The 22,907-nt window shown below is 36.8% G+C and overlaps 3 protein-coding genes across 4 annotated transcripts; 1 reads left to right on the forward strand and 2 right to left on the reverse strand.

Moving 5' to 3' along the window:
• Nucleotides 1-867: 867 nt before the first annotated feature.
• Nucleotides 868-8,522, forward strand: LOC125189108 (dual specificity protein phosphatase family protein). 2 transcript variants are annotated; one of them, XM_048086315.2, is made up of 12 exons: nucleotides 868-2,026; nucleotides 2,346-2,423; nucleotides 2,563-2,705; nucleotides 3,727-3,928; nucleotides 4,414-4,590; nucleotides 4,670-4,830; nucleotides 5,193-6,270; nucleotides 6,604-6,750; nucleotides 6,837-7,064; nucleotides 7,354-7,511; nucleotides 7,664-8,029; nucleotides 8,195-8,522. In XM_048086315.2, the coding sequence occupies exons 1-11, from the start codon at nucleotides 1,937-1,939 to the stop codon at nucleotides 8,022-8,024; spliced, it is 2,823 nt and encodes a 940-aa protein (XP_047942272.1). In that variant the 5' UTR covers nucleotides 868-1,936; the 3' UTR covers nucleotides 8,025-8,029; nucleotides 8,195-8,522. The 2 variants fall into 2 exon arrangements, with proteins under 2 accessions (XP_047942272.1, XP_047942271.1); XM_048086314.2 differs by having other exon boundaries at nucleotides 7,664-8,522.
• Nucleotides 8,523-9,059: 537 nt separating this feature from the next.
• Nucleotides 9,060-14,184, reverse strand: LOC125188412 (ATP-dependent Clp protease ATP-binding subunit ClpA homolog CD4B, chloroplastic-like). Its single transcript, XM_048085237.2, has 10 exons — nucleotides 14,058-14,184; nucleotides 13,307-13,892; nucleotides 12,933-13,048; nucleotides 12,720-12,842; nucleotides 12,458-12,643; nucleotides 11,924-12,139; nucleotides 11,180-11,397; nucleotides 10,869-10,944; nucleotides 10,704-10,793; nucleotides 9,060-10,570 (listed from the first exon to the last, which is right to left on the reverse strand). The coding sequence occupies exons 2-10, from the start codon at nucleotides 13,872-13,874 to the stop codon at nucleotides 9,389-9,391; spliced, it is 2,775 nt and encodes a 924-aa protein (XP_047941194.1). The 5' UTR covers nucleotides 13,875-13,892; nucleotides 14,058-14,184; the 3' UTR covers nucleotides 9,060-9,388.
• A 936-nt stretch (nucleotides 14,185-15,120) lies between these two features.
• Nucleotides 15,121-20,797, reverse strand: LOC125187357 (DNAse I-like superfamily protein). Its single transcript, XM_048083940.2, has 9 exons — nucleotides 20,444-20,797; nucleotides 19,781-19,873; nucleotides 19,363-19,507; nucleotides 17,306-17,507; nucleotides 16,258-16,336; nucleotides 15,978-16,039; nucleotides 15,726-15,812; nucleotides 15,473-15,576; nucleotides 15,121-15,382 (listed from the first exon to the last, which is right to left on the reverse strand). The coding sequence occupies exons 1-9, from the start codon at nucleotides 20,783-20,785 to the stop codon at nucleotides 15,315-15,317; spliced, it is 1,182 nt and encodes a 393-aa protein (XP_047939897.1). The 5' UTR covers nucleotides 20,786-20,797; the 3' UTR covers nucleotides 15,121-15,314.
• Nucleotides 20,798-22,907: the final 2,110 nt, after the last annotated feature.

The raw sequence follows: 22,907 nt of genomic DNA on the forward strand, positions 1-22,907 counted from the left end.
ATTTGATGCAGCACTTTTGTTTGTTTGCATCTGCTCACAGACACTCTCTCTCATATTTTAATTTTGTAGGATTTACTTTTCCTTCTCCTGCAATACGTTTTTCTAACACATAATTTCTTTAATCAAAATCTAATAGCAGCAGTTCATTCCATTTAGGATAAATTTTCCAACTTTTCTGAAAAAAAAAATCTAATCTGAATAGAAACAAAGAAATGGAAGTAGATTATCCATGTGTCCGTAAGTGTATTTATTTTTGTTTTCAGAATTTTAGAACAGTTTTAACGATGGGTAGAAGAATTAAAGAATTGGGGTTAAATTTTATGTGGGTAATTTGGTCAACTTATAAATGTTAGGAATGAAATAATCATTAAAAAGAAGAGAAAATGCATAAAAATTCGAAAATCCCTTATTTTGAAAAATTCGCATGCCTCGGACCCATATTACAAAAGGTCAGCGAAATTAATCTCTCATTTCGAAAGGTTAGCGTATTCAATCCCTTTTTCTGAATTCTTTCGTAAAGAAGTACTATAGTATATAATTACACGTTATAAAAGGAATTTAGAAATTATTTAAAACTGAAATATCAAAAGAAAAAAAAAAGAGTAAAGGCCAAAATTGGTCCTGAACATATGATCATTTTACGTTTTGTTGTCCTAAACATTATCTTTTGGATATTTTGGTCCTGAACATATGGAAATTTGATCATTTTGGTCTTCCGTCAACATTTCCGTTAAAAACTAACGGTCAACGGATTTAATCCCGATTTTGACCAAATTAAACTTTTAATTCTGATTTTTTACTCCCTAATTAATTTTCTAATTATTTTATAAATATTCTTTCAAAATTAGAGGTCGGAGGTTTCCCTTTTCTGACTAAGTTCGCCAGAAACCAGCCTCGAAGAATTTATTCAGCATCTCTTACTCAAGCTCAATCACCTCTGCGTTCTCGTACGGCGACGAATCGAAGGCGGTGGAGACGCTCCTGCTGCTTTCGGAGCTGCCAAGCTGGAAGAAGTAGTCACCGTCGTCGTCATCTTCTAAATTAAGCCCATTTAAATCGTCGAATCCTCGGTAAACAGCGGTGAATTATTTGTTCTTGTCAATTTCTCCCAATCTGGAGATCTGCAGATTTGAGATGGTTATCCGGAATCGAAAAATCAACACTTGTGCAGCTAGGAGCTTCAACGACCCAATTGATCGATACCAATCTTTATCAATCAAAAAATGCCTCTCCAAACCCTCCCAATATCTCTCCAGTTTCCCGCATGGGCAGCAGCAGTCCACCGTCGCGCAATCCGTCGTTGCTCCACCCGGCCATCTCCACCCTCCTCCGCCTCATTCCGCCGCACGATGAGAAGTCGCTGTCAAGCAGCGGCTGCCGCGACGACGCCGGGGGCAGCCTAAATTGTCTCGTCATTTTTGTTGGAATCAGTATTCAAATTTCTCAATTGAAATCCCCTCTTTGATCTCCTCCTTCCTTCACCAAACAAATCCAGATAACTGTACATTCAATTAGAATTATTTTATAATTAGGGAGTAAAAAATATAATTTGATCAAAATCGGATGTTGACCGTTAATTTTTAACGGAACAGTTAGTTTAGGACCAAAATGATCAAATTTTCATTGTTCAGAACCGATTAAAAAAATGATGACAAAAACGGTCGCTCAAGCTTTGCTATCGTTTTGAGCGTTCTGCAGAGCAATCCTCCCTTTTTAGATATTTTTTGGAATTTGAGTTTTCTATTTCGATCATAATAAATCCAGAAAAAGTAGTGTGAACTGTGAAGTGGAGTATAAGTAACCGCCCACCATCGCCGCCTGCCGGAATCTAGTACTATAAAATAACTGCTGCCATCAGTGTCCGAGTCTTCACCGTCAACGCCGACTAGCCAAAAATAGCCGCTAGATCCACTAATTTTGAAAACCCAAATTTCTCATGGCTTCTCACTCCAATTCCTCACCACCAAAGGAGAGAGATGGAATGGCCGCTGATGATCAAAAGGACGAAACACGATTCAATTATCATGTATTCCCTCTCTCTCTCCCTACACCTTTTTCTCCACGTCACTTTTCACCATTCAAATCATTACACACACTACCCGAAAAGCTTGCTACATTGATTTATCAATATGCATTCTGTATAAACAATCAAGTTGTTACATACACAGATTATAATAATTTACATATATGCTTTTTATCTATTAATCACTGCTTGGATCTGGAAATCACTGCCTTTGTACCTCAAATTCAATAAATTTTAGGGCAATTTGTATGGAAAGGGATTTTGTTTCAGCGGTATATGTGGACCTCGATTCACATTGATATATATATATATGTATATGCAGAAAGAGGAGGAAGACAGAGAGATTGATCTGGCAGGCACCGAGCCTGAAACCCCCTTGCCCCTTACTGTCACTTCAAGGGTAAATCTCTCTCCCTCTCTCTGGCTCGCTTGCTCTCTGTTTAGTTGTCTCTTTTTGTTCTCTGTTACTTTAATACCATTTCATTCCGTGAAAATTGGTACGATGGTTTCGGCTTGAAATGAAATGTTTCGATATGCAGGTACTGTATATGTTAGGGGATATTACAGCAGGTCCTGCTTATAGGTTTGCACAATGGCTTGAGCTTGTTCGCAAGCGCAGCAGTAAGTATCGGGCCTCAGGGTTTCCTCACCGGCCTCATCACACTGAGAGCATGCCCTTAAGGTTTGTCACGATGCTGCTGTGTTTGATTTTGTTGATGGATATATGACTGCTGGAAAATTGTTTGTTCAAGTGCAATCACTCGCTAGCAAGTGTACTTGCAAATAGAATACTACTATCAACTAGTATGATTGTTTGCTAGTTTAAATTAAATTTGATTTTTGAATCCAGCGTGTGCGCATGCAATCTTTCTAATGATAGGCTCTTTCTTCAAGTTGTCAGCCTTGTGCTTTTATGTAGCTGTTCTCATTTGTTCACGGTATATCCATCTGTTGGCTTCCTATTCTCTTGATATATCTAGGATTCACTGAATGTAAAGGATGGATCCTGGTGACTGGAATTTTCGACGGATGTGCACCAACTTATTTTAGGTATAAATAGTTGTTGTTTTGGATAAGATATAAATCTTGAAACTGTTGTTGGTCAATTTCTGTATCCTCTGTAATCTCATTATATATATCTTCACCTAGGATGAAGTATAAAAAAGTGGTTATCATGGTAATGAGTTGAGATAACCAAGCTAGCCTATGTAGAAGAGTGCTGTTGGAAATCTGCATCTTCTGTGAACGATGGAGCAACATGTTTGACCCAAACAATGCTAAAATATAAATTATTGTCAAAATACTTGTTGACATCAAATACTCCCTCCGTCCCGCAATAGGAGTCCTATTTAGTTATGGCACGGGTTTTAAGAAATGTAAAGAAAAGTGTGTTGAGTAAGTTAGTGGAATATGAGTCCGACTTGTATGTATGAGTTTTATAATAAAATGTGAGTGGAATAAGTTCGTGGAATATGGGGCCTACTTACCATTTATGGTAAAAGTGAAACATGATTCTTATTGTGGGACGAACCGAAATGGCAAAATAAGACTGTTTATTGCGGGACGGAGGGAGTACTATTCACAAGATTTTCCACTCTTTGAATGTTTCCAAATAATAATAAGACTACACTTATAATTCATTTTATGCATGGTTAATGATAATTGCTTTTTTTAAACAATTATTGTGAATGGTTTTCTTTCAGTTTAGAAGAATATAACGTTGATTTAAAAACATCCCCACCTGAGCAAGCCACAGAAATCAGCTTGTGGGACAGACTTGGTAAATCTGACATGTTAGACATTGATTCAAGCTCCTTCTCCTGGAACACACTTTCTTCGCTTCACCATACGGAGCATAGCAGCAGTACAGAGCAGTCTGAGGATGAAATGACCAGACCACTGGAGGTTTGTCTTTGTCAAGAAAAAACATAAACTGATTGCTCTTTTTGGTGGTTATTGTATTTGTATCTGATGTTTCTATAAATGCTTTTGGTGTAGTTGTATCTCAGGAATTTCATTTTACATCTTACTGTTGGCTCAGTGTGCAGTTTGTTCTCCATTTCTGTAAATAAATTATGCCAGGAAATCCACACAGTATGTATTTTTGTTGTATAACATGGAGTAGCATTCCTTGTCCTTGATGATTTAGTATCCATAAGATAACCAATACCTATAGGTATCCCATTTTAATAGTACTTTCTTTTTTTTTACTCTCTATATGTCAATTAAATATAGGAACAAACACTATCAAAACTTATGATTTACTGCTAGAAGATCTATTACTTTATGTAAATTATAGCTTTGTAACTTTCAATGTGTTATCTTTTCATATAACTATTTTACGTTTTCATTGCCTTTCTAATGATTATTCTGCTATTTCGTTGGGTCAGGTCACCGTTAATTCTGGCGGAGTTGTTTTTTTCGCGCTATTTAACCAACCAGAACATGATGAGTCTTCTCCCAAGGAAGCTGCGGCAGTCATAAAATTTGCATCATCAAGGATGGCTACCCAATCGGAGAGACTTGGCTATGAATTTGCTAAGTGGCTAGGTGTCAAAACTCCACAAGTACCTCCTTGCTTCCATTACTCCTTAATCCTACATGTGAAACAAAAATTTATACTTGTCAGACACTGTACAAATGCAGGCTAGGGTCATTCATAATGCCAGCCCTGAATGGCAGCAAATAAAGGAAGCTGCAGAAAAAGCAAAAGATTCTGCCGTTGCAGAAGGGGATGAAATTGGTGAAATGACTTGTTCAGAACTTCTGGAAGCTCTTGAGCTTAGTCGCTGCCTTCTGGTGATGAAGTACGTTTAGAAATGTCAATTGCTATGGTGCATCTAGTTATTTATAAGCTCTGCTTCTTATTAAAACTGGCATATTGGTGACCCTATTTCAGAGCACAGGGTTTCTGCATTTAATGCAACTGTTATTGGGTGATACAAATGTTATTTATATAAATGCTTTCTGCAGTAAAAGATTTCTAGGGAGAATGATGACTTAGAAATCAAAATCTTATTTAAAAAGTATTTTCTGTAAGATACTGCATGTGAGTATAAATCTCACACAGTTTTCTGGTAATACACCACTTTATAGTAGCCGATGCATAAATGAGAGAGCATGGATCTTTGATGATACTTAGCATATACCATTTGTGATGACGTTGCAGTTATGTCCATGGATCTCCGTTATTGGAAACCTCAAATGCTTTTGAGTCACGAGAAGTTGCAGAAAAGACTGGATCAGCGCTTGGCAGGATTTTGATGTTAGACCTTGTTATTAGAAATGAAGATCGCCTTCCTTGTCGCCATCTCAGGTGGCGTGGAAACACAGCAAATTTGCTGTGGGCTGAAAAAGCTGCTGGCGCAAATATGGATGCGCTAGAGTTGGCTTTCGATTCAGCAATCAATAGATATAGACCAAAAGTTATTCGGGCACTTCAAAAGGAAAGAAGAGCAACTTCCATAGACAGTAGTAGACTAAGCCCTCCGCAACCTGCATTGGTATCGCAGAGTTCTGATGTTTCTGATATTCTAGAATCTCCAAAATCTAGCAATATGAGTGTAAAGAGTCTTTCTTTGAATGAGTCAGGATGTAATGATCTTCATATTCTGGCAATAGACTCTGGGGTACCTCGAAGACCACCAGCTGGAAAACGTACAAATGACCAAGCAAATTACCCTAAGCTAGTTGAGCTCCTCATAAACAGTTCGGAGTACGCATCACAGCTGTTGAATGAAATAACCAGTGGAAAACTGGGGACATCGCCAGAAAATGCTGATGTAACGACTGATATACGGGAATATGAAATGACCTCAGTTGTACAATCATTCAGAAGTGGATTTCGAGCAGCACTCAGGGACTTGCAGGGATTTCATATTTTCCTTCTTACTCTTCACCAGAAACTAGATGGTCTTTTGAGAATTTTTCTCAATATTGTAAATAAATCTACTTGCGGTGATCTTGACAAAGAGGATCTGGTGGTTCCTGAATCACCGTCTCATGCCCACTTTCTACCTTCACCTAGCAGGGATCGGGGCTCCAGTGATAACACTTCAGATGTAAATGAGTCAGAATCACAGAGAGTAGGGCCGAGACAGCCATCTAGCGGATTTAGAGAAAGTTTAGATAGCTGTTCTCCAATATCACGCGACAATTGGCATGGAAAGTCAGGCAGGGGGAGTGGAGAGCCCTTACGTAGCTTGCGATTGACGTCAAAGCTTCGTGACTTCCACAAATTTGCAAAGGTGTGCAACATGTGTAGTAAATGGAGTACAAAAATATTATCTAAATGAGCTATTGTTGTTTTTTAGTCTTTTGTGGCTGAAGACATTTAATTATCATCTATGCTCTCAAATGTTTTTAGTTTGTCATTCATCTATAAGCTGATTATTTCCTTTCCATAACATATTCTCTGGTATCAACTAGAAGTGGCAATATGTTGGAAGATTCATTGCCGTAATGCAGTTGTAGTTTCTGTATCCAAAATTCTTGATAGAACTTTTTAGGAGCTGCATACTTCATGTTGGGTATACTTTTTGCATCTATTTCATTATTGGTTCTTTGCTATTCTCTTTCAGATGGATGCAGAACTAAACAAAGAATTAGAACAGTGGACTGACATGCTTAAGAATGATGCAATTAAACTGTGCCAGGAGAATAATTTCACTACCGGGTTCTTTGAAGGCAGTGATAGCAATTATATGGTTGATGCTTATGAGCTAAAGGTGTGATTTGAAGAGCTAGTGCATGATTGATATTGATAACACTCTTCGTCTTTCCTTGGAAGTAATCTAGGGTTTTTAATTATCAGGTCAGGCTCGAGCACATTCTTGAGAGAATAGGATTAATATCTGAAGCAGCAAACACGGAAAAACCATCACCAATATCAGGCAGTCTGTTTATCGGTGGGGCACTCGCTGCTAGATCTGTGTACACTCTGCAGCTTTTGGGGATTACACATATTTTATGTCTGTGCTCGAATGAAATTGGACAGGCAGATTCTCAGTTTCCTGATTTATTTGAATACAAAAACTTTTCAGTAAGTAGTGCCTACACATTTTTTCTTGATTTTTCATACATATAACTCTTATATGATCCAGGATTTTGCTCTTCCACTAAGAAAATTATCAAATGCTGGACAATAATACCCTCTTGAACAAGAACATCTTCATTTAATCATGTAGCTTGTGTTCAGAAACTAAAGGAGTAATCAAGTTAAATCTCAGTTTATTGATTACTTTATCCTTTTTATTAAAAAAACCTTTATCGTATCTTTGTCGAGTTGTCTCAGTTAGAGTTTCTTGATCCTGACTCATCTCTGTCCCCAGATATGTGATCATGAAAATGCTAACATCAGTGATATTTTCCAAGAAGCTCATGATTTCATCAATCATGTTGAGAAAATGGGTGGTAAAGTGTTGGTTCATTGCTTTGAAGGGAAGAGTAGGAGCGCAACACTGATTCTCGCTTATCTGATGCTCAGAAAGTAAGTTCACAGTAGCATCTGTAATTCAGAAAACAAAGAAGATAGTTCATTCAGCAATGAACTATGCCATCTTTGGCATTCCATTGCTTGGAAATGTAATATTTATCCTGTCCTTCCCTATGAAATTCAACTTGAAGTTTTGTCTATTGCAGAAACTTTACTCTATCACAAGCGTGGAATGCGCTGAAACGAGCTCATCGCAGAGCCCAGCCTAATGATGGGTTTGCGAGGATTCTGTTGGACTTGGACCAAAAGTTGCACGGAAAAGTCTCAATGGAATGGCAACATCGCAGACCGATGATGAAGGTGTGTCCGATCTGTGGGAAGAACGCTGGACTGAGTAGCAGCTCTTTGAAACTTCATTTACAGAAGGTGCACAAGAAACTATCATCAGGCAGTGTCGACAGTGCCATGACAATGGAGATACAGAAGGCACTCGATGCACTCAAGATAAGTCGAGGTGGAAGTGTCAGCCCAACCCAAAGACAATCTCCCTCAATGACCGAAGAATAAACAAGGTTTACATACATTGTTTCTTTTATTTATCTCGGCACTTATTCAAGAAAGAACTTTGGTGTGCTGTGCTTTCTTTCATTTCATATTGAGTGTGCAATACAAAGTCACTATGTAGACTACTAATACATGCCTGCTAATGCTACCCAAGACTAATCGAGTGAACACAGGTCGTGAAGCCATGACTTCTGACCAAGTCCAGTCTTGACAAGTCTGGTTCTGAATGATAGGGTTCTGAGTTGAGCAGCTCATGTATCATTTGTTCTACTTCGAATGTTCTGCTTGTGAATTCTGAGTAAGATCAAATACAGACTTGTTCTCTGAGGACTCTGATCCTTCATTCGTAGTTGGGTTGGGTTGGGTTGGCAAATGTTGATATCAGTCCCTGCCACAAATTATGCACAATATTGTGCTCAAGACCAGGTGGCGTTGTTTCTGAAATGTACTTCACTTTGAATTTATGAAAAATGTCATGATGTTTAATTTTTTTTCTGTTAACTTATTACACGTACTCGTGGACGAAGGAAGCAATATTTTACAATTTTGGTCCAAGTTTATGTTTGTTAGTTTTGGATCACTATACACTATGAATTGGTCCATTCTTTGCCAAAGATTTAGGGAGTTTTTAAATTTTGACAGTCGAAGAGATTTTGAACTATGACCGACTTAAAACACCTAGCACTTACACTATCAATTAAACACTAGTACTTAATTACTATTAATATTTTTTATTTTATAAGAAGATTAAAATAATTTCTAAAATTCAAAATTAGAGTTTCAGCCTTGAAACTCCAACACTTCAATTGTGCCGCCACCGGCATCAACAGCTTCAGCCACTGTCTCCATCTTGGTCGCGTTCACCGAATAGGGACTTGTCTAAAACAAATTAAAATGTGTTGATTTTATAAATATTCACTTACTAGGATTTATGAATATTGTCGATATCTGCATGCTACTAAAATTTTAGATACGAGGATTTTTCCAAGTAGGGGGAAATTCTGGATCCGAACTTTTAAATGACAATAACAAAATAAGTAAGACTGAACAAAAATCAAATTGATCATTTATTTTGTTCAAAATCCCCACATCAATGTAAATAATCCCATTTCCATCTCCATTGCCCCCAACAAGACATTCCAGAGAGAGAGAAACAGGGGCACCATGTTTTATTATCCTTCTCATTGACAATTAAATACCCTTGCTATCTATTCTATGTAGAACTTACCTCCCAAGAAAAAAAACTACAACACGCACTAAACTCCATATAAATCATCTTCTAACTGATGGCCTGGGTTGATATCTTCCAAATGACAAGCAATGTGCAGAAGAAACGTATCAGCAGGTAATCAAACAAGCAGTGCAATCTAGAATACCACTGGTTCAGGAGATGGTTCTGGAGCAACGCCGCTGCTACCATTCAGAACTACGACTTTGCCATCAGAATCAACATCAACAATAACTGAATCACCTTCTTTGATCTCACGTGCAAGCATTTTCTCTGCCATGCTATCCTCTAATAATCTCATTATAGCTCGTCTGAGTGGTCTAGCTCCGTAGCTTGGATCATATCCTTCATCAACCACCCTATCTCTAAACCTCTCGGTCACATTAAGCTCAATATCCCTGACTTCCAGTCTCTTGAACACCTCCTTCAGCATAATATCAGATATCTGCTTCACTTCAAGCTTGGTGAGCTGTCGGAATACAATCATCTCATCCAATCTATTCAAAAATTCTGGCCTGAAATATTGTTTAAGCTCCTCAGTCACTAGGCTCTTGATCCGGTTGTAACTGCTGTCCTTCTCATTGTAATCCAGATCAAAACCAATACGACGGCCTCCCTTCTCTATTACATTACTTCCAATATTTGACGTCATGATCAGAAGAGTATTTTTGAAATCTACTGTTCTACCTTTACTGTCGGTCAACCTACCATCTTCAAGAATTTGAAGCATCATGTTGAAAACATCAGGATGGGCTTTCTCAATCTCATCAAAAAGCACAACTGTGTAAGGACGACGGCGAACAGCCTCGGTTAGCTGCCCACCTTCAGTGTAACCAACATATCCAGGAGGTGAACCAATGAGCTTTGAAACAGTGTGCCTCTCCATGAACTCACTCATATCAAGTCGGATCATGGCTTCCTCAGATCCAAAATAATAGGTAGCCAGGGCTTTAGCTAGTTCAGATTTCCCCACACCAGTAGGACCAGAAAATATGAAGCTAGCAATAGGACGGTTGGGATTTTTCAACCCAACCCGGGCACGGCGAATAGCACGACTAATGGCTTTGACAGCCTCGTCCTGCCCGATGACCCTTGTGTGGAGTGTCTCCTCCATCTTGAGGAGACGTCCAGATTCATCGATTGAGACCTTCTCAACTGGGATACCTGTCCAAGCAGAAACGATATGCTGAATGTCAACTTCAGTAACAACAGGGCCTCCTTCCCCAGCCTCAGTTTCTGCCTTGGTCATCTCCTTGTTCTTTTCAACAAGAACGGACATTTTTGCCCTAAGATCCATTTCTCTATCACGTAGCTCTCCAGCCTATAAAATAAATAACGGCTTACAAAAAGCTCAGTATCTCAGTTCCAACCCGCATTTAAATTAGTAGGAATACATATTCCGGATTTGACATCTTAATTATATAGGACAATTAAATATTATGTGCACAACTTACCTTCTCAAAATCTTGACTTCGAATAGCTTCATTCTTTTCCTTTGTTACCCCCCTGATGAACTTTTCTAGTTCCTTTGCATCTTCAGGAAGCTGAAAAATGTATAAGTATCATCATAACCATAAGGAAGAAAGTTGAGTTAGCTATGAGGCCAGGGCATTCCTTACCTGTGCATGTTGGAGTCGGACCCGGGACCCAGCTTCATCAATCAAATCAATAGCTTTATCAGGCAGAAATCGGTCACTGCAACATGCAAGCCGATATTCAGTTTATTTGGTGTGTGCACAAATTTCCTTTCATTTTTACATCCATAATGTCCACAAAGAAGATACTAACAAATACAACAACATACAACTGATATAACCAGTTTCTTCTTCTTGATGATTGAGAAGAAATGGAAACAATTGTCCCAGGTCGATTGGTCCTTCAAGTACATATTAATCATTATGATAGAGAAATGTCTTACTACTAATTATACCTGATATACTGATGGGACAATTGTGCTGCAGCAACTAAAGCTTCATCTGTGTAGTGAAGCTTGTGGTGTATTTCATACCGCTCCCGGAGCCCTTTAAGAATTTCAATGGCCTCATCTACAGTAGGTTCAGGAACCCTAACAGGTTGAAACCTTCTTTCTAGTGCAGGATCCTTCTCAATGTGCTTTCGGTATTCATCGAGTGTAGTAGCCCCAATGCACTGCAATTACATGATTAAGTACACAGATATGATATAGTAAGCACAATCAAGATGTCCACAAATGAAATAACTATAACTAACCAAATCTACAGATAATAGAGGCAAAGTTGTTAGAATTGTATATCATTCAGAAAACCTTCATGTTAAAGTCAAAATGAAAATCACCCTGTCCCAGTATACAAGTAGAAATCTCAGCAGTATGCAAACACTCCAGGATTTATAGATTATATCAGCCAGGTGAAGATTAAAGATTTACAAGCTCTTTCACCTGCCACGGATCAGTAAATTTTTTTCTTTATCCTATATACATGACACAGAGATTGCCTACCACAAAAATTGTCTAACCACTAATACAAAAAATCGAAATGCATCATCTGCGGACAAGAATGAGCCAAGTTAGTTTGGGGAAAAGATTATTGAAGTCTATGCTCATAAAGAAGAGTATATTGAACATTGAAACTAACAACCTCAAAAAGTCTAAAATGCTCATGCATCATTTTTTACATGCTATTCTTCTGAAGCTTACCTGTAGTTCACCTCGAGCTAATGCGGGCTTCAAGATGTTTGCAGCATCAATAGCCCCTTCAGCAGCTCCTGCTCCAATCAAAGTGTGTACTTCATCAATGAAAAGTAGAATGTCATCACTTTTCCTAATCTCCTCCATCAACTTCTTTAATCTTTCTTCAAATTCACCACGATATTTTGTCCCAGCAACAAGGAGACCCATATCCAATGTTATCACCTGATATGTGAGAAATCATTACATCAACAAGAAAATACGAGGAATAAAAAGGAAAGGGAATTTGTAATTTGGAAAATGTATTCTGAATCTGATCATAGTTCCGTGAATAATCAAATATTCTTCCAGAAGTGGACATCAGTTTCATAACTAAAGCAACTGAGAATATAATTGATTACATAGATGTCAAGGCAGATGCTGCTTGATGTGCTGGGGGTTTATCGTTCATCAAAGAGTCAAAGACAATATTATTCAACGATTAAAATAATGTAAAGCTTTGCGGCAATTTCTTATGATAGACATAGTAAGTGTAGGTGTAACCTTTTTCCCCTCGATAGTCTCGGGAACATCTCCATTTGCTATTCTTTGAGCAAGACCCTCAGCAATAGCTGTTTTCCCAACACCAGGTTCTCCAATAAGGCAAGGATTATTTTTTGTGCGCCTTCCCAAAATCTGGACGACGCGTTCGATTTGTTCCTGCCTTCCAGAAACTGGGTCTAATTTACCCTAGAAAGACAAAAGTAACTTCAATTATACCTCCATACAGGTCCAATCTCATTAATGAAAAATCAAGAAAACTTACCTCTTCTGCAAGCTTGGTTAAATTGGTACCATACTCCTCAAGAGTGGGCATATTGCTGCCAGAGCTTCTATCTCCTCCCCCAACAGTAGCAGGATCTTGATTCTCACCTATCATTCTAATGACCTATTTTACCAAATGCAAAATCCTTCAATTTCAAGGTAATCATAAAATGATAAAATAACCAGACGTTAGGAAGGACATCCCAATACTTGCCTGAGTTCGAATATTACTGATGTCAGCACCTAAAGCCTCTAGGACACGTGCAGAAACACCTTCACCCTCACGAAGCAATGCCAGTAGCAGGTGCTCTGGTGCAATATAATTGTGTCCTGAACCAAAAACATAAATAAATAACATCGAAAACAAAATAGAATCTGTCTTCACATTAGTCACTGTCAAACAATTGGTAGCAAATTGAGCCATTTTCACTATAAGAAGTCAAAGCTAAGCAAAACAGGACAACTTAACTGACCATTATCACAAACTGGCTAAAAACCCAGAAATTACACTTGGCAGTAAGTCGTTGAATAATACTCCTATCTAAAAACTTAGAGAAAGAAAAAAGCAAACTTTGCAAGACTAGTTACCAAGCTGACGGGCTTCCTCAAGCGAGAGTTCCAGCACACGCTTAGCGCGAGGGGTAAATGGTATCTCCACAGCAACAAATCCACTTCCCCGGCCAATTATCTTCTCCACCTCAATACGGGCATCTTTCAAGTGTATCCCAATGGCCTTAAGAGTCTTTGCAGCAAGTCCAGTGCCCTCACCAATGAGCCCCAACAATATCTGCTCCGTTCCAACGAAATTATGTCCCAGACGCCTCGCCTCCTCCTGTGACAGCATAATGACCTTGATTGCCTTCTCCGTAAAGCGCTCAAACATGGCTCGCGGAGTCATCCGCGAACTCCTCCCTCGTCTATTGACGGTGGTTGCAGCTGCCACCTTCGATAGGAACGTGTGCTGGCCTTGGTGCAGCATGGCGTCAACGGAATTAGCTCGCCGCAATCCTGAGAAACTGCTCAGTCTCATAGGAGCGGATCGCGAGCAACACAACATAGTCGCCGACGATCTTTTACTCTCATTAGACCGAGTAAACTGCCTAGAGCTGGTTGAAGAGGAATGCAATCTAGTTGGCTGAAGTAGAGAATGCGCCATTGCCGATTCTGCTTACAACTGAAAATATAAAAGTGGGATCAACAGGGGGCAGTAACCCTAAACTTAAAAAATGCAAATTGGAAGCATCAAAATCCAGATTATGTAAACAGGAAAAATATCGGAAGAGTGATTAATTTGAATTTGAATGCTGGTGCATTTAAAAAGAGGCGGCGACATGCGTACCAGATACGCCGCCGCAGAAATTCAGAAACTGCTAGGGTTCAGCCGGCGGAGGAATAGAGAAAAGGAGAAGAAGAAGGATGGTAGGTGAATTAAGGCGGCGTTTCTGGTTTTTTAAATTAATAACTTATTCTAATTTCTAGGTGTGTAAATAGATAAAAACAAATTAACAGATCTGTTTCCCAAATATTCCGAATTTGACGAAAACAAATTAATACAATACAACCGAAAAATAAAATTTTAATATTAGTATTAGTATAAATAAAATAGGAGAAAATTCAAATATTTTAATAAATAACCGAAAAATAAAATTTTAATAGTATAAATAAAATAGGAGAACATTCAAATATTTTACTTATCTTGTATTGCTAGGTTATCATGACTTATTAGTAGTAGTATATTATTCATATATGAGTTATTATCATATGCTCAGTCTATGATAATATTAGTTTCTTTATTATTCATATATGAGTTATTATCATATGCTCAGTCTATGATAATATTAGTTTCTTTATTATTCATATATGAGTTATCATTTTTTCAATTTCGTCCGCTCCCAAAAACTTGTCTCATTTCACTTTTATCATTTTTGGTAGTAGAACTCACAATCCACTAACTTTTTCAACTCACTTTCCATTATATTTATTAAAATCCGTATCAAGTCAAAGTGCAACAAATTTTGATGGATGAAGGTAGTAACCTTTTTAACATAGACAACATTGTTGGGTTGGGATTTGCTTCTGGTTCGTTCATCAAGAGTTGTTGGGCTAGTTGATTGACTTATCAGGGGTTTTGTGTATTGGGAATTTATGGGCCAGCACATCATACGTATTTTGATGTTTTGGATTGCTGATAGATTTAAGTGACGAATTTGCCTATTCCGAAATCTGATCTACCAATTTCAAGTATTCTCACTCCTAAGTCCTAACCCATTGGAAAGTTTTACTATAACGTAAAAGAAACTGAAAATTGTAGGAGTATATGTTTTGAATCTTTTGATGGGGATAGCATTTAAATTGGAAGACAAAAACGTTATATTTTGCCCTATCGATAATAATCATCGGAGAAAGCCAAATTAACATTGGGTTTGTCATAAAATAAAGTCACCCCTAAATCAAATTTGAGATGACAAATAAGCATTTAGTTTTGTGCACATTAATACGTTACCAACAGTTTGAGAATGTCACCTCAGCTTCTACTCAACAATCAATACACAAAATATAGAATCTGAAATTGGATGAATGAATAATGATGATGAACTCAGTTAGAAGTATGGATCACTTCACATACCTCCAGGGACACCGGGCAATGGTCGCTACCATAGAAACCTGAACAATTTAAATACACCAACTCAGACATCGCTCAAGAAAAATAGGATGTGTTCGTTGTGAACTAACAAGATATCTAGTGTGATATACCTTCCATTTCGATACCATGCCCGTGTGATTCACAAGTGACAATTCTCTCCTTCCATTTCTCTGAAACAACAAAGTAGTCGATTCTCATTCTTTTCCCACGGTATCTGCAAAAGTTTTTAGTTGGTCCGAATGAGCTCCAATACAGACTGGACTTATCAACCATCAATCTCATCAACCCAACTTAATCTTCATATGAGTTGCATGTCTATAGTTTCTGGCAGGATACAACATTAAATAAACAATTAGTTCTTACTTTCCGATGGGGTTCCCTGACCAGGAGAACCCAGGTTCTGCATCTGTATCCTTGTGTAGATGTCTATATGCATCAACCAGAGCTCCCCTGTGTACACAAAAGTTGGATCACTGGGTTTCTTATATTCAAGAAGCACAGATGCTCTGAAAACATAAAAAGGTAAAAAAAATATATATACTAGTACTAATATTTAGACAGGTATCATTTCTTGATGTGCTTAGATATCTAATATAAGCATATCAAGATACGTACTCTTTTAGAATGGAACCAAAACGCATCCTCTCGGACAATGTGAATCCAGGTTGGCCACAATCCTGCATTGTAAATATATGTTTTACTTAGATCTTCATCCTTAACTTTTCGCTGTATAGTATGTTTGCAAGATAATCAACTTAATTATATAAATTGCAGCCATTTATGCTGAGACAGTTTCTCAACATGGCTACTTTTATTGTTTCCTTCACAAGACTTACTGACTCTTGTTCCAATACTAGACACCATAGGCACCAATTTAGCTTCTATAATGCATCACCTCTTTGTTGGGTGGAACATAACCATTGAGCTTTGCTGCAGCAAAGAATTCAGGATGGCTTACATCTATATCTTGATGACTGCACAGTAGAATAGTGACAACGTATTAGAAGAAGGGTATCAAATCTATGAACGTAAGAGCTGAACAACATCAACTGAACTTCATGTCACTTAAATTGCAGTTTTCACGTAATATACTCCAGTATGGAAGTCCATTACTTTACATTAATGTTTATCACTAAAATTTGAGGCACGCTGAAATACATAGCTAAGGGAACATTCAATTTATACAGTCGTTTCACTTTTTGTAATTAAAACTTGCCCAAATTTTTAAAGATCTAAACTTAAAAATTCCAGTTGTCCAAACCCTTGATTCGAGAAATCATAGGTCGGGCTTTGACTTCCTCCCGTTTACTTTCTTTGAGTGATGAGTCTCGCCATCCAGTCCGATGGAAACTACTGGGAACTGCTTTATTCGCAGTCAATAAATATTGGATGTCAAGCCTTATGTCATAAGGTTCCCCTCATTGACTCTGTCAAAGCCTAGCATTTGATTTCTTGAATCAAGGGCTTACTGCAGGAGCTTGAGACTTCAGTGCTCAGAAGATTATAGGGCAAGCTTTAATTGCAAAAAATTCAAAGGTTGGTTACATGAGGACAGCATTTTAAACGTCTGTCGTATATGCAAATCCATTTAAAGGTTTCGATTTAAATGGAAAACAAACTTTTAAACTTCAACTTATGTGAAAAGAGCAGTATACCAAGTGATCTATTTCATGGGACAGAGTACCATATTAAATGGAAGGTGGTTAATTTTGATAGGACAGTGTATAATTCAGGTTGATTAAGATAATATGAAATAAATATTTTACTAAAAGTTCAAAAAATACATCTTATTACTGCAAATAAGTGAGAAAAAAACTGTGAATCTTGAAAACCTGGGGAACGGGGGGGAACCATAATTCCAGCCAAACAACCATATATCGTTGAAGGATTGTGAAATAAGAGGTTACTTATGTAAATCAAATACTAAGAATTAGGAAAAGCACCTGACATTTAGATCGCCACACCAAATTAGGGGCTTATCAGAAGTTCTGGTAACAAACTCTAACATCCTCTTATCCCACTTTCTTCTCCTCTGAAATGAGGATTCCTCCTCTTTCCATCCATTGTTCGGAACATATGTATTCAATAGACGGAAAGATTCAAATTCAGCCAAAATGACCCGGCCATCAGGTTCGTGTTTTGAACCTAAAACGATAATATTTGTAACTTTCTAAAAATCTCATCCAAAATATAGGCTGCAGCATTTCAAAAGACAATCTCAAGCATGTCCATATGATTTTTCAGATCTTGATATCTCCATCTAATACAGAAAATACCCACTAAAATTTATCCAAATTGAAGTGTCCACTTCCAAATAATTACTATTCAGCTATGTTAAACTAAACTGTTTCAGGAGAATCCTTCACCTACCAACAAATGGCCAAATACGGTCATTCTTATTTCATGGAGGTCTCCATGTCACCTTTCTCTTTCCTCCAATCAATTTAGAATCAATTTATGCATTCACGCCTCATATTTGGTACTGTTGTTCCCCCTGCTCTTTCATATATTAAATAGCCTTCACATGTGATTGTTAAAATTATACACAAACTGAAAAAATCAGTACTTTTTTCCTTTGAGAATCATCCATCTTGTTTACATATACACAAAAGTATACATTATAGCATGATACATTAGTCAAACATTGGCCTTATAAACTACCTTTTCACTCATTACACCTTGTTCCAACAAATTTCAGAAGTTTTAGTTCATCGTTCCAAATTTTGGCATGATTTTGCAGCTATTGAATACAACTAATGTAGACACAGACTACAGACACGGGAGATGGCCCCTGTCCTTTACCAAATAAAAATTAATAGAAAACATAAACTTTTAAGCTGGAAGATACATTAGTTGGAATTAATTCACTTCCATATGCCTGGATACTCTGCTATAGGATAAAATGCAATATGCTTCATATGTTATGCATATGTGAGTATACTATCGAATCAAGTAAAATCTAAGAGCTAGTGGTGGAGTTAAGGATGTTCGTGAAAAAAGAAAATATTAAGTAGGAGCAAAATTAGAACATAAACTGTAATTGAGAAGTGAAGCAGCAAGGAGCAAGGTTCTCAGGCTTACGCCTGTGGAGAAAAGTTAGTCGATGGCCTCTCTAAGAGAAGTTCCTTTGGCCGAAGCCTACCAAAGCAGAAAATCTGCAGACTAAAAAGATAAATCTTGTGATTATTCTAAATAACTCCAACCCTACTGCTTATATAACAAAACAAACTAGGTCCCAGAAGCAAAATCCTGGACCATTCCTTTGTTCCAAACCCTAAAGAACTTTTTCAAATTAAGGAAATAAAAGATGACAATGGAAACGAAAAGATATGTGATTCCTTAGAACTCAATCTGAAACAACTACATCACACAACAATTAGCAAATATGAAGATATTTAGTAGCATATCATTGCCTGATATGAAAAATTTACCAACCAACCATGAAAAGCAAGTAGAATCACATTGATCCGCTATTCAGCTTCTCTTGTCATACAACAAGGTTAGCATCAACTATTTACTTTTATAACTACAAAAGCATAAGAAGAAAGTATGTTGACTGAAGGAGTTACTATTTTTTTGATAGTTACTTCAGGTCATTGTGCTTGAAGTTAATTATGTCCATCGTATTCAATTTGCTTTTCACAATTAGAAACACCTATCAGTTGTCCTAATACAACATCTTCAATATATTTGGATTGGTATGAAATCTAGCACTCCCTCCGTCCCCTAAAAATAGGAACTTATGAAACAGCACAGATTTTAATCCAAAATTGGTAAAGTATGAGAGAGATAGAAAGAAAAGTGTGTGAGTGGAGAACGGGTCCCACCTTACTGGAGAGAAAGAAATTTCGTTAAATAGAAAGTTTATATTTTTAGGGGACGGACCAAAAAGGAAGAGTTTCTAATTTAGGGGACGGAGGGAATAGTACATAATAGTGAAACACACACACATCACAGAGAACCGCAACTGCGTAAGAATAAATATCAAGTAGTCACAAACCTGCTTGATCAAGTGAGAAAGACACTTTTTTGGGGTTGAAACACTTTTTTATGAATAATGCAGTTCCGGCATATTTTGTATCCGAAAGAGACCACCACACGTTATAGTCTCTGAATGGTGCACTTGACAGTGCACGCGTCACAACCTGCAGAGCTCAACCAATTAAGAATTAGTCCATAAACTCAATTGCCGGTATTATTAATCAGCACAAATTCCAAATGTCTGCAAATTTATGGTGTGCTGATGGCTTTGACTTCAGTACTTAATTGCATTTTGAGAGATGAAGTAACTACTGAATCAACACTACATTAAGACTGAATACTACTGTCAGTAATTTTTTTCCTTTTGTTTTCTTTCTCAAAAAGACCCGCATATTGAACCTGTAGACAACAAGTTGGAAACGGAATTTGCAACTTACCAGCTTCTCCTCGCGTGAGGCGCTAGTATCATCTTTTAATTCTCTCGGATTTCTGGGCGCACCTTTAGAACCCGCTGCAGGCATCCTTACTTCCTATAAACATAGTTAAGTCAGATAAATCCACATCTAAAGATTCAGCTAGATAGGCACAAAACATCAAAAGAAAACTGAAGAGCAGAGCATGATACATCAGCAGAATGAAAGAAGACAAGTACTATGATGGATAGAAAAAAAAAGCAGCAGCATATGAAAGAGTGCAGATGATCCAAAAACGGTATCAACAATACTTACAAATAGAACATGCCTAGTTTTTGTATAAAATTGGTTATGTGCAACCTTTCTGCTGGAATAAAAAGCAGGAAGATGGTATTTTGATACGAGAAAGTGGCATTCCTCAATACCCCAAGCAAGTAGACATGTTTAAAATTGCTTATATCTCAACAAGAGTACCAATTTATATAGGTCTAAGCATAAATTGATCAAGGTGAACACCAGGAATTTAATGATCATGTAAAATATTTAAACCCTTCTTCCAGAACTAAACAAAATTAAAAACTGAAAAACAACAGTAATGGAGAATCCCAGTGTAATGCACAAGACGACCCAGAAATCACATTGCCACACGGCAATTTTGAAAATTCACAGCAACATTGTTCCGATTACTTGTATAGCAATCACGTCCGGGTCGAGATTTTGGACGAATTTGGAGAAGTCTGTCCAGTTGTTCTTGATTCTTAGCAGAAGACTGTTTGCGTTCCATGTCACGAATTTCGAAGGCTCTTTCTTTGAAGTTTGGTCATTCTCCTCGTTAACGGTAGAAGCAGCAGCATTTTCTGTAGGTTTCTCGGAATTTTTTGCGGGTGAAGAAGAGAGAGGGGAGAGAGCTGCCTTCTTGCAAGAGCCGTCTTTCTCAACTGGTTTGAAGAATCTCTTCATTTTTCGCTTCTGCAAACTCTCACCCCAAACTCTATATTGTGCTGTTTGCCTGTTTTTCATCAATTTCATTTTTCTTGGAACGTCAATTGGGCCAGTGGCTAATTGGGTATTCAGTAGAATATATTATACAAAATATAAAAATATTATGTTAGATTATAATTGCATTGAATCTTGAATTATTTAATGATTTAATATAGGGGTAATACTTATGACGGATATAAATATATTAAAATGCTTAATTTAAAATTTGCAAATAAAAATAGATGACTCACATTTTCTTGCATGAGCAAGGAATTTTGTGGAATGGTTCATAAGATCTTCATACTACAACCTTCATTTTAAAAGGGGAAGAGAACTCATCGGTTGCAAAGGGCACGGAAGCTAAAGAGATGAATAATATAACAACTTCATCAAACATTTCCAATTGATACTTTCTTTATCTTTTCTAAATAGGTTATTGTTGGTAGATCTTTTTAATAGTACAATTATATTGAATTGGAGAGAGCAATATAGGTTCTTTATCGAATTATTCCACCTTTCGAGTATATCTATCTCGATGTTCGTTTTAAGTATATTTGTGTTTTTTTCCATTTTAAAATGCATTCATAATTGATCTTTAACAAATTTCACAAATTTAACAAATGTTTTTTTCCATTTTAACAAATTTACCTTCCCTTTTAAAACCTTCATTCGATAGATTTCGTTTTCACTGGGAAAAAAATTGTGAATCTTTACAATAAAAGAGATAATACACACTCTTCATGTTAGTGATAATATTTGTCTTATTTATTTAGTTATTGATCCAATATACAATTATTTTAGTCAGTGATAGCTTATTGCCAAGAACGATTATTTTGAAGTTGGAGTGTGAATTTCGTTTCATCTTAAAACTGAGATTTGAAATATTCTAAAAAAAAATTAAAGGCCGCGAATAGTATTAGTACTACTAATAATCAACTATTATCTATAACTATCTAAAGTAGCCGTCGCAGGAAAATTCACCAAACTGTCACTATGATGCATTTAAGCGGGAAAAGCATCTATTGGGCGAAAAATATTAAATTACAAATTATTAATAAAACAAATGATTTTACTGAAGTGGAACACATGAAATGCTCAGTTTTCTATATCCGAGGCATGTTGGTGAAAAGTAATGGAAAAGCATCAAGGATAGTATATAGAGGACTCTTATTATCTTCCCAAAAAATTATGTTGAGAATCAAAACATCATTATTGGACGAAATGGTTGTCCAATCCAATAGAAAGACAATAGCTTACTAAAGAAGTTTAACAATTATAAATACTGCTATAGCATTTACAATAGCTATCATAAAATTGAATCTTGAGGATATGAAGAAAGTGGTACTCCAAAGAGCCGGGGCCGGCTTTGGTGAAGCAGGGGAGCGGTGAAGCAGCCACAGCGAGGCAGGGCGGTGGTTGTGGCGGGTGAAGTGATTTCTGCGGATTTGGGAGAGATAGAGAGAAGCGGAGGCCTAATTTTGTATAGGGTTTAATGAAATACTATCAGTTTGCCTTTTGTTTGGGCTTTTATTGTATTTAGGTTTCGATTTAGATTTAGATTTAAGATTGGATTTTTCCATGCTCAGACATGTAGTATAATAATGTTATTCAATAATTAGGCAACATCTATGTATTAGTGTGTATTACTCCATGTAGTAGTACACGCTTAAACATGGACTATAATACTGTTATTCAATATTGGTTCTTCTTTGATTTCTTTATTTTGTTGTTATTAGTCTTTTTTATTATTGTATTTTTTAAACATGAGTTTTTATGATTTCTAATTTATGGGAGTTTATAAAATATGTATCTTAAAATTTACTGTAACTTATTTTTAGTTAAGTAATTAAATTTATATATTAATTTTTTTAATATTTTATACTCCATTACTCTTTCGTATATTTTATATCTATACATATATAAAAGGGGAGTTTTGGGGGTATTTATGGAATAACCATTAGAGTTTTAGGGGTGTTTATGGAATAACCATTTAAGCTTCAAGCTATAATTGTATATGCAATACATGAATAAGCATTGAGTTCATGCCTTTGTTGTAGTGGTGGGTGCTATTATTTTTTTTCATTCCTTTTTTATTTTTTAGTTTTTGATTATGGGTTTTAGTTGTCCTTAATTTTTTTGTATAGGCACCCAAAATATATTAATGGTTTAT

The sequence above is a fragment of the Salvia hispanica genome, chromosome 5, assembly GCF_029641045.1.
Source record: "Salvia hispanica isolate PSC_SH4W2 chromosome 5, Shi_PSC_v1, whole genome shotgun sequence".
NCBI lineage: Eukaryota > Viridiplantae > Streptophyta > Magnoliopsida > Lamiales > Lamiaceae > Salvia > Salvia hispanica.